Source organism: Balaenoptera ricei, chromosome 14 (genome assembly GCF_028023285.1).
Source record: "Balaenoptera ricei isolate mBalRic1 chromosome 14, mBalRic1.hap2, whole genome shotgun sequence".
NCBI classification, from domain to species: domain Eukaryota; kingdom Metazoa; phylum Chordata; class Mammalia; order Artiodactyla; family Balaenopteridae; genus Balaenoptera; species Balaenoptera ricei.
The window spans coordinates 21,282,045-21,294,675 of record NC_082652.1 but is presented as its reverse complement, the minus strand read 5'-3'; the positions used below and the strand labels follow the sequence as shown (position 1 = coordinate 21,294,675).

Below are 12,631 nucleotides of genomic sequence, written 5' to 3'. Positions count from 1 at the left end.
AAAACTAAATCCTCTGAAAAAAATCTCTAAGACAGCTCTTTCGGGCTCTTTCTCATCGGTGAGCCTGTTACAGACATTTTTAATGTTTAAGCAAGGGCGTATATTCAGGCATTTCTATAATCATCCTGATGACGAGCGCTTGACGTTATGAGCCCCGTTGCATGTTGGGATGGAACGGGGCGGAAGGCTTAGAGGAGGCGCAGCGCCTTCTGGGATGCAGAGGGGAGCCGCACTCCGAGGTGTGGGAGCACGAGTTGCGTTGTCATGGTAACGGTAACGGTTGCTGGGCGTCGTCGGAACTTGTCTCCCTTGTCTGAGAGGCCGCCTTGGCGGTAAGTGAAGCTGGACTCGCTTCGCCGTTGGCCATTGGCTTTTACTTTTGTCCGTTCGCTGTTACCGGGATAAACAGAACAAAAGCAGACTTTTTTCTTCACAGAGGTGGAGAGACTCGAGAGGCCACTTAGATTTTATGAGCCTTAGCGGAGGGTTGAAAAATGACGAAAGACCAAGCAGCATTACAGAACTCGTGGTATATTTAAAATGCACATTTAACACGTTTGAGCTTTTAATATGTATACACAAATTTCGTAGTGTGTTCCTCAAAGAATAATTACAAGATTTATACAAATATTCACACCAAGTGGTGTGGTCTGGGAAGACGGTAAAATTTGTAAAATTTGATGTTTTCTTCTTTCAGGCCTCTAAACTCCATTTGGAGATTGCCTCAAATTTTTATTTATTTATTTATTATTTAATTTATTTTTGACTGCTGCGGCACATGGGATCTTCACTGAGGCATGGGGGATCTTTCGTTGTAGCTCACAGGCTCCCCATCGTGGTGCGTGGGCTTCTCTCTAGTTCCGGCATGAGGGTTTTTCTCTCTCTAGTTGTGGCGCTCTGGTTCCAGAGCGTGTAGGCTCTGTAGTTTGTGGTACATGGGCTCTAGTTGAGGCGCGAGAGCTCCGTAGTTGTGGCGCACCGGCTTAGTTGCCCCCAGCATGTGGGATCTTAATTCTCTGACCAGGGATCGAACCTGTATCCCCTGCATTGTAAGGTGGACTTTTTACCACTGGACCACCAGGGAAGTCCCAATATTGCCTCAAAATTTTAAATTTGAGGCCCTGTGAATGTGACCTGACCCAAGGTTGTGGTCATAGAACTCGCCCTTTAAAGGTAAATACAGACATTAAGCACTGGCTAGTGCTTGTTTTGAACAATGTGCATTTTATTATGTACTTTCAATTAAAGCTAAAATAAAATAAAAACCTAGTGATTCTACAAACAGCGAAAAATGAAATGAAATGAAAACCGGGTAGGGGAAGGTGAGCTGGCAAAACTTTGAACGAACTTGCCAGAGAGGTGTGAGGAAAACCAGGGTCATGTGGTGCTCACAGCAGAAGACCAAGGAGTGTTCCAGAAAGGGGGCAGTAGAGAAGGAAGGATGGCAAAGATTGGTGCCACCATGAAAGTTATAAAAGGTGCAGAGGTGGTGGTCTCTATCACATCTCTGTTTAATTCATCAGTCTGGTGCCTGCAGAAACTGGATTGATTCTGGAGAATGACTATAGATTACTGTGCACTCATCCAAGTAATAGCCCTGATCACAATTCATGTGCTTGAAATTGTTTCATTGCTAGAGCAGATTATAAGGCTTGAGATTTGTGGTTTGCTGCCATTGATTTAGCAAGTTCATTCTTTTACATTCCACTTAGAAAAGAGGATCAGGACTTTCCTGGCAGTCAAGTGGTTAAGACTCCACGCTTCCAATGCAGGGGGCGCAGGTTCGATCCCTGGTCTGGTAACTAAGATCCCACATGCTGCGTGGTGCGGCCAAAAAACATAGAGGATCAGAAATACTTCTCATTCTCATGGAACTGACAGTAATATTCATTTAGTTTTACGTTGGGGCTATGTTAACTCTCCTGCCCTCTGTCATAATACTAGTCTGAAGAGATCTGGATCATTGGAACAGCCCACAGATGTGACACTGATCTGTTACATTGATATTATGCTGATCAGACAGGACATGGAGAGGGCTCTGAAGCAGGTCCTGGCTGCAGAGCAAACCGTGCCCCACTTGGACCATCGGATCCAGCAGACCCTATGGTGTTGGTGGAGTCAGCGGAGGGAAAGATGCAGTATAGAGCTTATGGCAAGCCCCAGTGGGAGAATCACAATGCAGAACTCTGGAATTCTTGGGCAAGGTCATGCCACCTACTGCAGAGAAGTATACACCATTGAAGAAATACCTGCTGGCTTGTTACTGAGCCCCGGTAGAAAACAGCTGGCCATTGGTCATCAAGTGACCAAGTTCAGAACTGCCAAATATGAGTTGGGTTATTTTGGACCCAGTGAGGAATAAAAGTAAATGGGCCCAGCAGAGGTCATTGTAAATATAATCAAGCCCTCCTGGGACCAGATGGCACAAGTAAGCTGCCTGAGCAAGTAGCCTAGGCCTCCTGTTGCACACTACAGTTGCTCCAAAATCCCTTCCCTGTTTGCACCTAAGCCTGTATGGAGGTCCCACATGACTAGCCGAAAGCGAGGAGGAAAAGACTCAAGCTTGGTTTATGGACAGGTTGACTCAGTGCACAGGTGCAAAGCAAAAATAGACCACAGCTACATAGCAGCCACTTTCAGGGTTGGTCTTGAAAGACAGTGGAGATGGAAAATCTTTCCAATGGGTGGAGCTGCAAGCAGTCATCCGCTTTTTATGGAAGGAGAAGTGGCCCAAGTTGAAAATACAGATAGGTTCCTGAGCAGTGGTCAGTGGTCTGGCTGTCTGGAAGGGGTTCTGGAAGGGGATCTGGAAGGAAAAGGACTAGAATGTAGAGATAAGGAGGTCTGAGGTAGAGGCATATGGCTGGATGAGAGAAATAGAGAAAACACTGAGCCCCCAATATGCCACTATTCCTTGAGGAGACCAACTGGCCATTTGATAATTCAGCTACAGTGGGCCTTTCTGTCCTGGAAATGTCACCAGTTTGTCCTCAGAGAGAGATACCTAACCTAGGCAAGGGTCTGCCTTGTCTGCCTGCAGAGTCTCAGCCAGAGCCACTATTCAGCAGCCTATGGAATGCCTGATCTACAAGCATGGAATCCCACGTATCATAGCCTTCAACCAGGGACCCGTTTTACATGCAGGGAGGTGTAGGAGTAGGCCCATGGCCTTGGGATCCCATGGATATACCACCTACTGCACCATCCAGAGACATCCAGCATCACAGAATGCTGGAACAGCCTTCTACAAGCATAGCTGAGGTACCAGCTTGAAGGAAATACTCTGTGATAAGCCAACCCACTTACTCCCAATGACTCACTGGGAGAATATTGTGCTTCCCATTCCTGTAACTCTGAGCTCTGCAATGTTGGAGACCCTGGTCCTCAAAGAGGACATGCTTTTCCCAGGGGACGCAGAAAGGGTTCCATTGAATTATAAGTTATGGCTACCACATGGGTACTTTGACCTTCTTGTGCACAGAGACCAGCAGGTTTGAAGAAGAGTCACTGTACTGCCAGGGGTAATTGACCTTGAGCAGCTGGAAGAGGTCACACTGCTCTACACAATGGGGATGGGACAACACGTGCAGAACCCAGGTGAGCTGCTTGGGAGCCTCCTGGTACTCCATTGCCCACTGCAACTGAGAATGGACACATGAATTACCCCTGGCACGAAAAGAGTTAACATACCAAGGGTTCACGACCCTCAGCAATAAGGTTTGGGTTATGCTATCACCAGGACCTGCTGAGGTAAGAGCTGAGACTCAGGTGAGTTTAAGATGGATGGTGGAAGAAGATGAATACCAACTGCAGCCCTGAGCCACTGATCAACCAAAGCAATGGAGGTTGTAGTTTATTCCAGTAGCATCCCTTTTCTTAGGTTCCACTCAGGAAGAGAGGCCCATGGAACTATCCCTGAACCTGTGTGGAGAAGTAAATGTATGTGGTGCAAGGAGTGGACTGTAGTGGCTTCAAAACATGCCTCTCAGGTCTCCTACTGTGGGGAGCACAATTGCCCGATCGCCCCAGCTGTGCTCTGAAATCCATCGAGTGCTAGTGCGAAGGCTGTGCTTCCCATGGGCTCCCAGCCAATGACTGAGCACAGCAAGGATACTGAGGGAGGCCTGGTCCTTGGAGTCACAGGACTCCTCTGCTGGGTGACTGTTTTGTGTCAGTCTCAGCCTATCATCGATAGTGATGCTATCAGCTAGGAGTGCCTGGGGGGCCTGTACTACCAGTGGGAGCTCCCCCCACCCCAGACGTTTCCCCGACTGGAGCCAGTGTCGTGGATGGACCAGTCCTTGTGGTTCTCACTGTGATTGCAAGATACACCTCAGCAACAACCATTAGGGAACTTTGGGGGGAAAAAAAAGGTTTATTACTCACAAGTCCTGGAGGGTACCTGGCACGTCTGGGGCCACACAGCAAGGTCACAGGAAGAGAGAGAGAGAGCATGCACCTGGGGTTTTGCCTTTATTGGGGTTGAGGATGAGGTGCCTAGGGTTTCACAGGTTCACTCTTTATTGGCAAATTTAAAACAGAAGAGCCAGAATTAGGACACGGGAAGGGAAAAGTGGGTTCACTCAAGCAGTCAGTTATATAGTTATATATAGTTATATAGGTTACCCAGGACTTTCTAAAAGGGGAATTTTGGGGAATTCCCTGGGGGTCTAGCAGTTAGGACTCTGCACTTTCACTGCCGAAGAGGCAGGTTCAATCCCTGGTCAGGGAACTAAGATCTCACAAGCTGCTGGGCTAAAAGAAAAAAGGGGGGGAGGGACTTCATGGGTGGGGGCAGCCTGTCTCCTTATCTATTTGTTTAGCTAGTAACTGTGTCCCGCAAAATGTTTGAGGTGCATGTCTTTGAAATGAATGCCTCAGCAATCGAAAGCTTAATGTCAGGCACTTACAATTAAAAAAAAAAAAAGCTTACTGTCAGGCACTTACACAACAGTAACTTTTTTTTTTTTTTAATTTATTTTTATTTTTGGCTGCATTGGGTCTTTGTTGCTGCGCTCAGGCTTTTCTCTAGTTGCGGTGAGCGGGGGCTACTCTTTGTTGCGGTGCTCAGGCTTCTCATTGGGTGACTTCTCTTGTTGCAGAGCACGGGCTCTAGGCATACGGGCTTCAGTAGTTGTGGCACGTGGGCTCGGTAGTTGTGGCTCGCAGGCTGTAGAGCGCAGGCTCAGTAGTTGTGGCGCATGGGCTTAGTTGCTCCGTGGCATGTGGGATCTTCCCAGACCAGGGCTCAAACACGTGTCCCCTGCATTGGCTGGCGGATTCTTAACCACTGCACCACCAGGGAAGCCCCACTACAGTAACTTTGATCCCAGGGCTTGCCGTAGGCCTTGCTGAAAGTTTCTTAAATCTCTACAGCATTAATTATTAGAGAAATGCAAATCAAAACTACAATGAGGGGACTTCCCTGGTGGCGCAGTGGTTAAGAATCCGCCTGCCAATGCAGGGGACATGGGTTCGAGCCCTGGTCCCGGAAGATCCCACATGCGGCTGAGCGACTAGGCCTGTGCGCCACAACTGCTGAGCCTGCGCTCTGGAGCCTGCGAGCCACAACTAATGAGCCCACGTGCCACAACTGCTGAGGCCCGTGCGCCTAGAGCCCGTGCTCTGCAACAAGTGAAACCACTGCAACGAGAAGCCCGCACACCACAACAAAGAGTAGCCCCCGCTCGCCACAACTGGAGAAAGCCCATGCACAGCAACAAAGACCCAACGCAGCCAAAAATAAATAAATAAATAATAAAATAAATAAATAAAAAAACTACAATGAGGTATCACCTTACACTGATCAGAATGGCCATTATCAAAAAATCTAGAAACATAACTAATAAGAACCTGCTATATAAAAAATAAAATTCAAAAATTCAGAAACAAAAATATCTAGAAACAATAAATGCCAGAAAGGGTGTGGTGAAAAGGGAACCCTCCTGCACTGTTGGTGGGAATGTAAATTGATACAGCCACTGTGGAGAACAGTATGGAGTTTCCTTAAAAAACTAAAAATAGAACTACCATATGACCCAGCAATCCCACTACTGGGCATATACCCAGAGAAAACCATAATTCAAAAAGACACATGCACCCCAATGTTCATTGCAGCACTATTTACAATAGCCAGGACATGGAAGCAACCTAAATGCCCATTGACTGACGAATGGATAAAGAAGATGTGGTACATATATACAATGAAATATTACTCAGCCATAAGAAGGAACGAAATTGGGTCATTTGTAGAGATGTGGATGGATCTAGAGACTGTCATACAGTGAAGTAAGTCAGAAAGAGAAAAACAAATATCGTATATTAACGCATATATGTGGAACCTAGAAAAATGGTACAGATGAACTGGTTTGCAGGGCAGAAATAGAGACACAGATGTCGAGAACAAACGTATGGACACCAAGGGGGGAAGTGGCAGGGGTGGTGGTGGTGGTGTGATGAATTGGGAGATTGACATATATACACTAATATGTATAAAATAGATAATAAGAACCTGCTGTATAAAAAATAAATTAAATTCAAAAATTCAAAAAAACAAAAACAAAAAGACATGTACCACAATGTTCATTGCAGCACTATTTACAATAACCAGGACATGGAACCAACCTAAATGTCCATCAACAGATGAATGGACAAAGAAGATGTGGCACATATATACAGTGGAATATTACTCACCATAAAAAGAAACGAAATTGAGTTATTTGTAGTGAGGTGGATGAACCTAGAGTCTGTCATACAGAGTGAAGTAAGTCAGAAAGAGAAAAACAAACACCATATGCTAACACATATATATGGAATCTAAAAAAAAAAAAAAAAAAAAAGGTACTGATGAACCTAGTTGCAGAGCAGGAATAAAGAGGTAGACATAGAGAATGGACTTGAGGACATGAGGTGGGAGGGCGAAGCTGGGGCGAAGTGAGAGTAGGATTGACATATATACACTACCGAATGTAAAATAGTTAGCTAGTGGGAAGCAGCAGCATAGCACAGGGAGATCGGCTTGGTGCTTTGCGATGACCTAGAGAGGTGGGATAGGGAGGGTGTGAGGGAGGCTCAAGAGGGAGGGGATGTGGGGATATATATATGCATATGGCTGATTCACTTTGTTGTACAACAGTAACTAACACAGTATTGTGAAGCAATTATACTCCAGTAAAGATCTATTAAAAAAAAATATCTCTACAGCAGTCTCAGACCTCCCTTACCTATTTCCTTCCTTCCCTCTCTCCTTCACAGGGGTCAGACCTGCACCATAGTCTAACAGGTCTGCTGGCTTCCTCTGGTTCCCTTTCCCTTTACACTCACAGAATTTTCCCCAATCAATCCTATGCACATCTAATACCATCTTGGCATCTGCTCTTGGAGGACCAGGACTAACAAACTAACACAACCAGTCATAGATTTATAGCTTGATTTTTCACAAACCAAATACACCAATATAAGCAGCACCCAGCTCAGGAAACAGAACATGACCAGCACCCAGGAGCCTTCCCTGCAGTGCTCCCTTCCAGTTCCTATCCCTCAAAGAGAATCACTAATCAAATTCCCACAGCATACCTTAGTTTTGCCTATTTTTCAACTCTATCTGAACAAAAAAATGTCACCTGCTGTATCAGTAAAAAAAAAAAGGATGTTCCTGCCATCAGGCCATCAGCCACTGCAGCAGCCTCACTGGGCATCCTTGCTGCCAAGTCCAAGCTCATACTGCTCACTGCACGACAGGCCAATAAATTGAGAGATGAGTTGTTGGGGCAAGGAATAGCGACTTTATTCAGAAAGCCAGCAGACCGAGAAAATGGTGGACTCCTGTCCCAAAGAACCATCTTGCCTGAGTTAGAATTCAGGCTTCTTTTATACTAAAAGGGGAGGGAGTAAAGTCAAACATTTCCTGGTTCCCGTCAGCCTCAGGAGGGGATGTGTTAGTTTCCTCCTTCCTGTAGTCATTCACAGGTGGGCCTGGTCAGGATGTGAGCTAAACAAAGGGATTTTAGCTTAGTGCTCATAACCTGGGAGGCAGGGGTTCCAGAGGTGGGCCATTATAATTCAAGCTTATAGGCAACATCCCTTTAGTGATTAACTTGTAATAGAATTCCCTATTACACACTGAGGGGATTCAGAATGGAGAAAAACAGGATACTGGCCCTAGATAGCTAAGGTGCATATCAAAGGAATGATTTCAATGAGCCCAGACTCTTGCATCTTCCCATACATAGAAAAGCACTAAATTCATTAACTTGAGATGTCTGTTTTCTCTTTAATTAACAGTAATCTTTTGATGTTCCAACTACCTGGGCTTTTTGTTGTTTTTCGTTTGTTTGTTGTTTCTTTGTGTGTTTTTTGTTTGTTTATTTTTTTGCAAAAACTCCTCTATGTATCCTGGCTCCTCCCTTACCTCTTCAGAACAGTCCCTTAGAGTTATCTGAGAGGCTGTCTCCTGGGCTTAAGTCCTCAGAAAGTCTGCTAAATAAAACATAATTCTAAACTATTTTTTTAATACTTATTTATTTATTTTATTTATTTTGGCTGTGCCGGGTCTTAGTTGTGGCACGCGGGATCTTCAGTGCGGCATGTGGGATCTTTAGTTGCAGCATGCGTGCGGGATCCAGTTCCCCGACCAGGGGTCGAACCTGGGCCCCCTGCATTGAGAGTGCAGAGTCTTACCCACTGGACCACCAGGGAAGTCCCAATTCTAAACTTTTAGGTTGTGCATTTTTTTCAGTCGACAATTATATCAATTGAATCTCATAGTATGGTTTGTCAAGAACTGTGAAGGGTCTGAGATGTTACTCCACTCACACAGATACGTAACTTTTATATGTGAATACTGCAGAAACATGAGGCTTCTGGGTCAGGGAACAGAGCTCTATCTTGATACTCACAACCAGATTAACAGCCAGGGTAACATTGCAGCATCCTTCCCCACACCTAGACCCACAGGCAGTGCAATGAGAGCTGATGGAAACTTTGTATATGAGTGCCAAGTTACACCCCGTAAATGAAGGATAGAGAACAACAGATTTTCTAATTTCTACCTGCAGGAGAAAAGCAGCTGCCTCTCCTCTGCTTCTTGGAGATTGAATGAAAAGTATCTTAGATACTCACCCTAACCCATTCAAATGTAAATGAATTGCTTCAAGAACTGGATAAGCCCCAGTGTCTGGCTTCTGTGACCTAGAGGTGTTTGGATGTGTGGACTTCATCCCTTTTGACAGGGAGATAGCTCTCTAGTCTTCCTGGTACCTTTGGGAGCTTAACTCTGGGCCTAGTCTGGGCTGTAACCATTTGACTCTCTCAGGGAGATAAGTTCTATTATCGTTTTGTTTCTGTCTCTCCCCCGCCCCCCTGCCCCCGGCCACAGCATGCCGGATTGAACCCGAGCTTCTGCAGTGCAAGAGTGGAGTCTTAACCACTGGACCACCAGGGAAGTCCCTATTATCCTTTTGGATAAGACCAGTTAACTACACAAATGGCTACAGATTAAAGTCTTATGGTATGTGGAAAGCAAAATGCTTTTAGGGGAAGTTAAAGCAAGCATTTACTCTTTATATTGTATACATTTCCACATCTCAGGAGGCTAGGGCTTTTTACAGGAGGACTGAGACATCCATGGAGATTTTAGTTCCCTACATGCTGTGTTTTCTTTTTTGTCTGGCTTCTTTCAATCAACATTATGTTTGTGAAATTCATCCTTCTTGTTGTGTGAATGTTCACTCATGCTAATTGCCATATAGAATATACCATACTTTATCCATTCTATTCTTGGTGGAGATTAGGTAGTGTAAAAATTCAACCAAATGTGGAGATAGGGAACAGTCCACAAGACTACTCCCACTCTGACACCAGTTGCAAGTGCACGGGTCCCTGAGATGATCCTCAGTTTTGATAATTCACTAGACGGACCTTCGAAACTCAATGAAAGCTGTTATACCACAGTTAACAGTTTATTACAGGGAAAGATACAGATTAAAATCAGCCAAGGGAAGAGACACTTGGGACAGGGTTTAGGAAAGTACCAAACTTGGAGTTTAGTCATCCGTCCCCTAGAGACTCAGGGCAGTGTTACTTTCCTGGCATCAATGCATGACACTATGCATGGAGTATTGCCAACCAGGGAAGCTCACCAAAGCCTTGGTGTCCAGAGTCTTTACTGGGCTCCATCACTCACGCAGGGTTGACTACCCATGTGGCTGATAACAATTTCCAGCCCTCTGGAGGTCCAAGCTGGTGTCACATGAACCAAAGTGCCCCACCCTAAAAAACCGTTATCTGTCTGGCTCAAGGCCCCCAGTCAAACAAGGACACTCCTATCAGGCATGACATTCCAAGGGCTTAGAGATTACCTCCCAGAAGCTGAGGGCAAAGGCCAGTCCTCCATTTCTCCTTGCGGTTTTATCACAATTCACCTTTTATTTTGTAGCTATATTATTAGGTTTAGAATGGTTTAAAAAAATCTTAGTGAATTGAGTCTTTTATCAATATGTGGTAACCCTCTGTTCTGGTCATTGTTGTTGTGTAACAAATTATCTCAAAATTTAGTGATTTAAAACAAGAATCATTTTGTTATCTCATGGTTTCTGTGGGTTAAAAATTCGGCATGGGGGAATTCCCTGGCAGTCCAATGGTTAGGACTCTGTGCTTCCTCTGCAGGGGGCACAGGTTCAATCCCTGGTCAGGGAACTAAGATCCCTGTGTGGCACGGCCATAAAAAAATAAATAAATAGAAATTGGGGATGGGGTCAGTTGACTGTTTCTGTCTATAAGTCTTATGCAGTTGAAATCACGAAAGCTGGAATAGTCTGAGGGCTGGAGAAGCTGGGGGCTGGCTGGACATGCTTCTGTCTCTTCAGGTAATCGAAGGGCTTCTTCAGGTAATCATGTGGATTACTTTCCTGGGCCAATTTAGGCTTCCACCCAGGATAGCAGCCTCAGGGCGGTTGGACTGCTTACACAACAGCTCTCAAGTGTTGCCACGAGCAAGGTGGCAGTGCATTTTCTTTTCTGACTTGAAGTCATATATTATCACTTCTCCTACATTCTGCAACTTACAAGCAAGTCACAAATCTGCCCAGATTCAAAGGGAGGGGACTTAAGACTTTGTGGATGAATGACAAAATTATAGAAGACCACAGTGGGACAGGGGGTATTGTTGCAGCCATCTTTGCAAAATACAATCTGATATATGCTCTTTGTCTCTATTAATGCTTTTTGCCTAAGACTATTTGATCTGATAATAATATAGCTAAGCCAACTTTATTTTGGTTGGTATTTTTCTGGTATATCTTTTTCTAACCTTTCACTTTTAATCTTTTTGCATTTTTATGTTATAGGAATTTCTCTTGAAAACAGAATATAGCTGGGTATTTTAAAAACCAACCTGATAGTCTTCACCCTTGAACTGGATAGTTTAATCCATTTACATGGATTGTGATGGCTGATATATTTGGGTTTCTGTCTTCTGTCTTATTTTTGTTCTACCTATTCACTTCTTCTGGGTTTCTTTTTTCTCCCCCTCCTTTTTGTTTTCTTTTAAATTCTCCCCACAATAATTCTGTTTGCCCTTCTACTAGTTTACATACTCTGTTTCTGTTCTTTAAATGATTATCCAAAATTTTTAACTTACACATTTGACTTAGCAGATCCTAAAGTTAATCATTATCTTTGTCTTCTTCAGAAATTTTAATAAAAGGATCTTAGTAGACTTTAACTCCAATCTGAACCCTCTAGACTTACATACAATTGTTGAACTTTACCTTAATTTTAAACCCTGTATGTTACACATTATTGGTATTGGTTTATGTACTCAATATTTGTTTACATTTATCTGCAGCCTTGACATTTTCTTTGCTCCCATTCTTACATCTTAGACTTTCCTTCTGGAATCATCTTTTTTTCTCTTCTGGAAGTATGTTAGTCAGGTTCTAGTGCAAGTAAACTCTCAGTTTTTGGGTGTCTTAAAATGTCTTTATTTTACTCTTATTTTTGTTTTTGAGTGATAGTTTCACTGAGTATAGAATTCAAGTGACTAGTACAGTCTCTCAACACAATGAAGATATCATTCTAGTCTGATCTGACTTTCATTGTTATTATTGAGAAGATATCCGTCAGTAGAATTATCATCTCTCTGTAGATAATGTGTCATTTTCTGTCTTTCTATCCAGCTTGAGATTCACTGGGATCCCTCATTCCGAGGATTGATATCTTTCCTCGATTCTGGAAAATCCTCAACCATTATATTTTCAAATATTGCTTCTTCTTTCTCACCATTTTTTTTCCTCCTGTAGTTTCCATTAGACTTATGTTGGACCATCTTACTCTGTCTTCCATGCCTCTTAACAGCTCACATTTTTTTGAAATCACATTTTTATTGATTTAACTTGCAAAAAAGAAGCATGAACTTAGTATGTATTGGCTGATTGAGACAAAATTGAAGTCAATCAACTATGATATTTGATAACCTATCAAAAAGATGATACTAAGATTTTAATTTCTACTAAGAACAATTAAAATCAAGATGTGAGTCTTTGAGCAACTGGTTAAAAAGTAGCATCACTTTTAACCTAGTCTCCCAAAAGAACCCCCATTCTCCATAAGTTGCTTAAAATCAGTAGACCCG

General features: G+C 43.7%; 1 protein-coding gene and 1 non-coding gene across 3 annotated transcripts in view; one reads left to right on the top strand and one right to left on the bottom strand.

Annotated features, from left to right (window-relative positions):
• Positions 1 to 217: 217 nt before the first annotated feature.
• Positions 218 to 12,631, top strand: part of TCN2 (transcobalamin 2) — a 44,954-nt gene continuing 32,540 nt past the window's right edge. Inside the window, exon 1 of one of the 2 annotated variants that reach the window (XM_059895160.1) lies at positions 218 to 332. In XM_059895160.1, coding sequence (XP_059751143.1) covers positions 265 to 332 — 68 coding nt within the window. In that variant the 5' untranslated portion in view covers positions 218 to 264. Of the gene's footprint in view, positions 333 to 9,490; positions 9,509 to 12,631 lie in introns of those variants that run through there. The other variant, XM_059895156.1, reaches the window with a different exon arrangement.
• Positions 8,625 to 8,697, bottom strand: TRNAE-CUC (transfer RNA glutamic acid (anticodon CUC)). Its single transcript has one exon. It is a non-coding gene; the product is annotated as a tRNA-Glu (tRNA).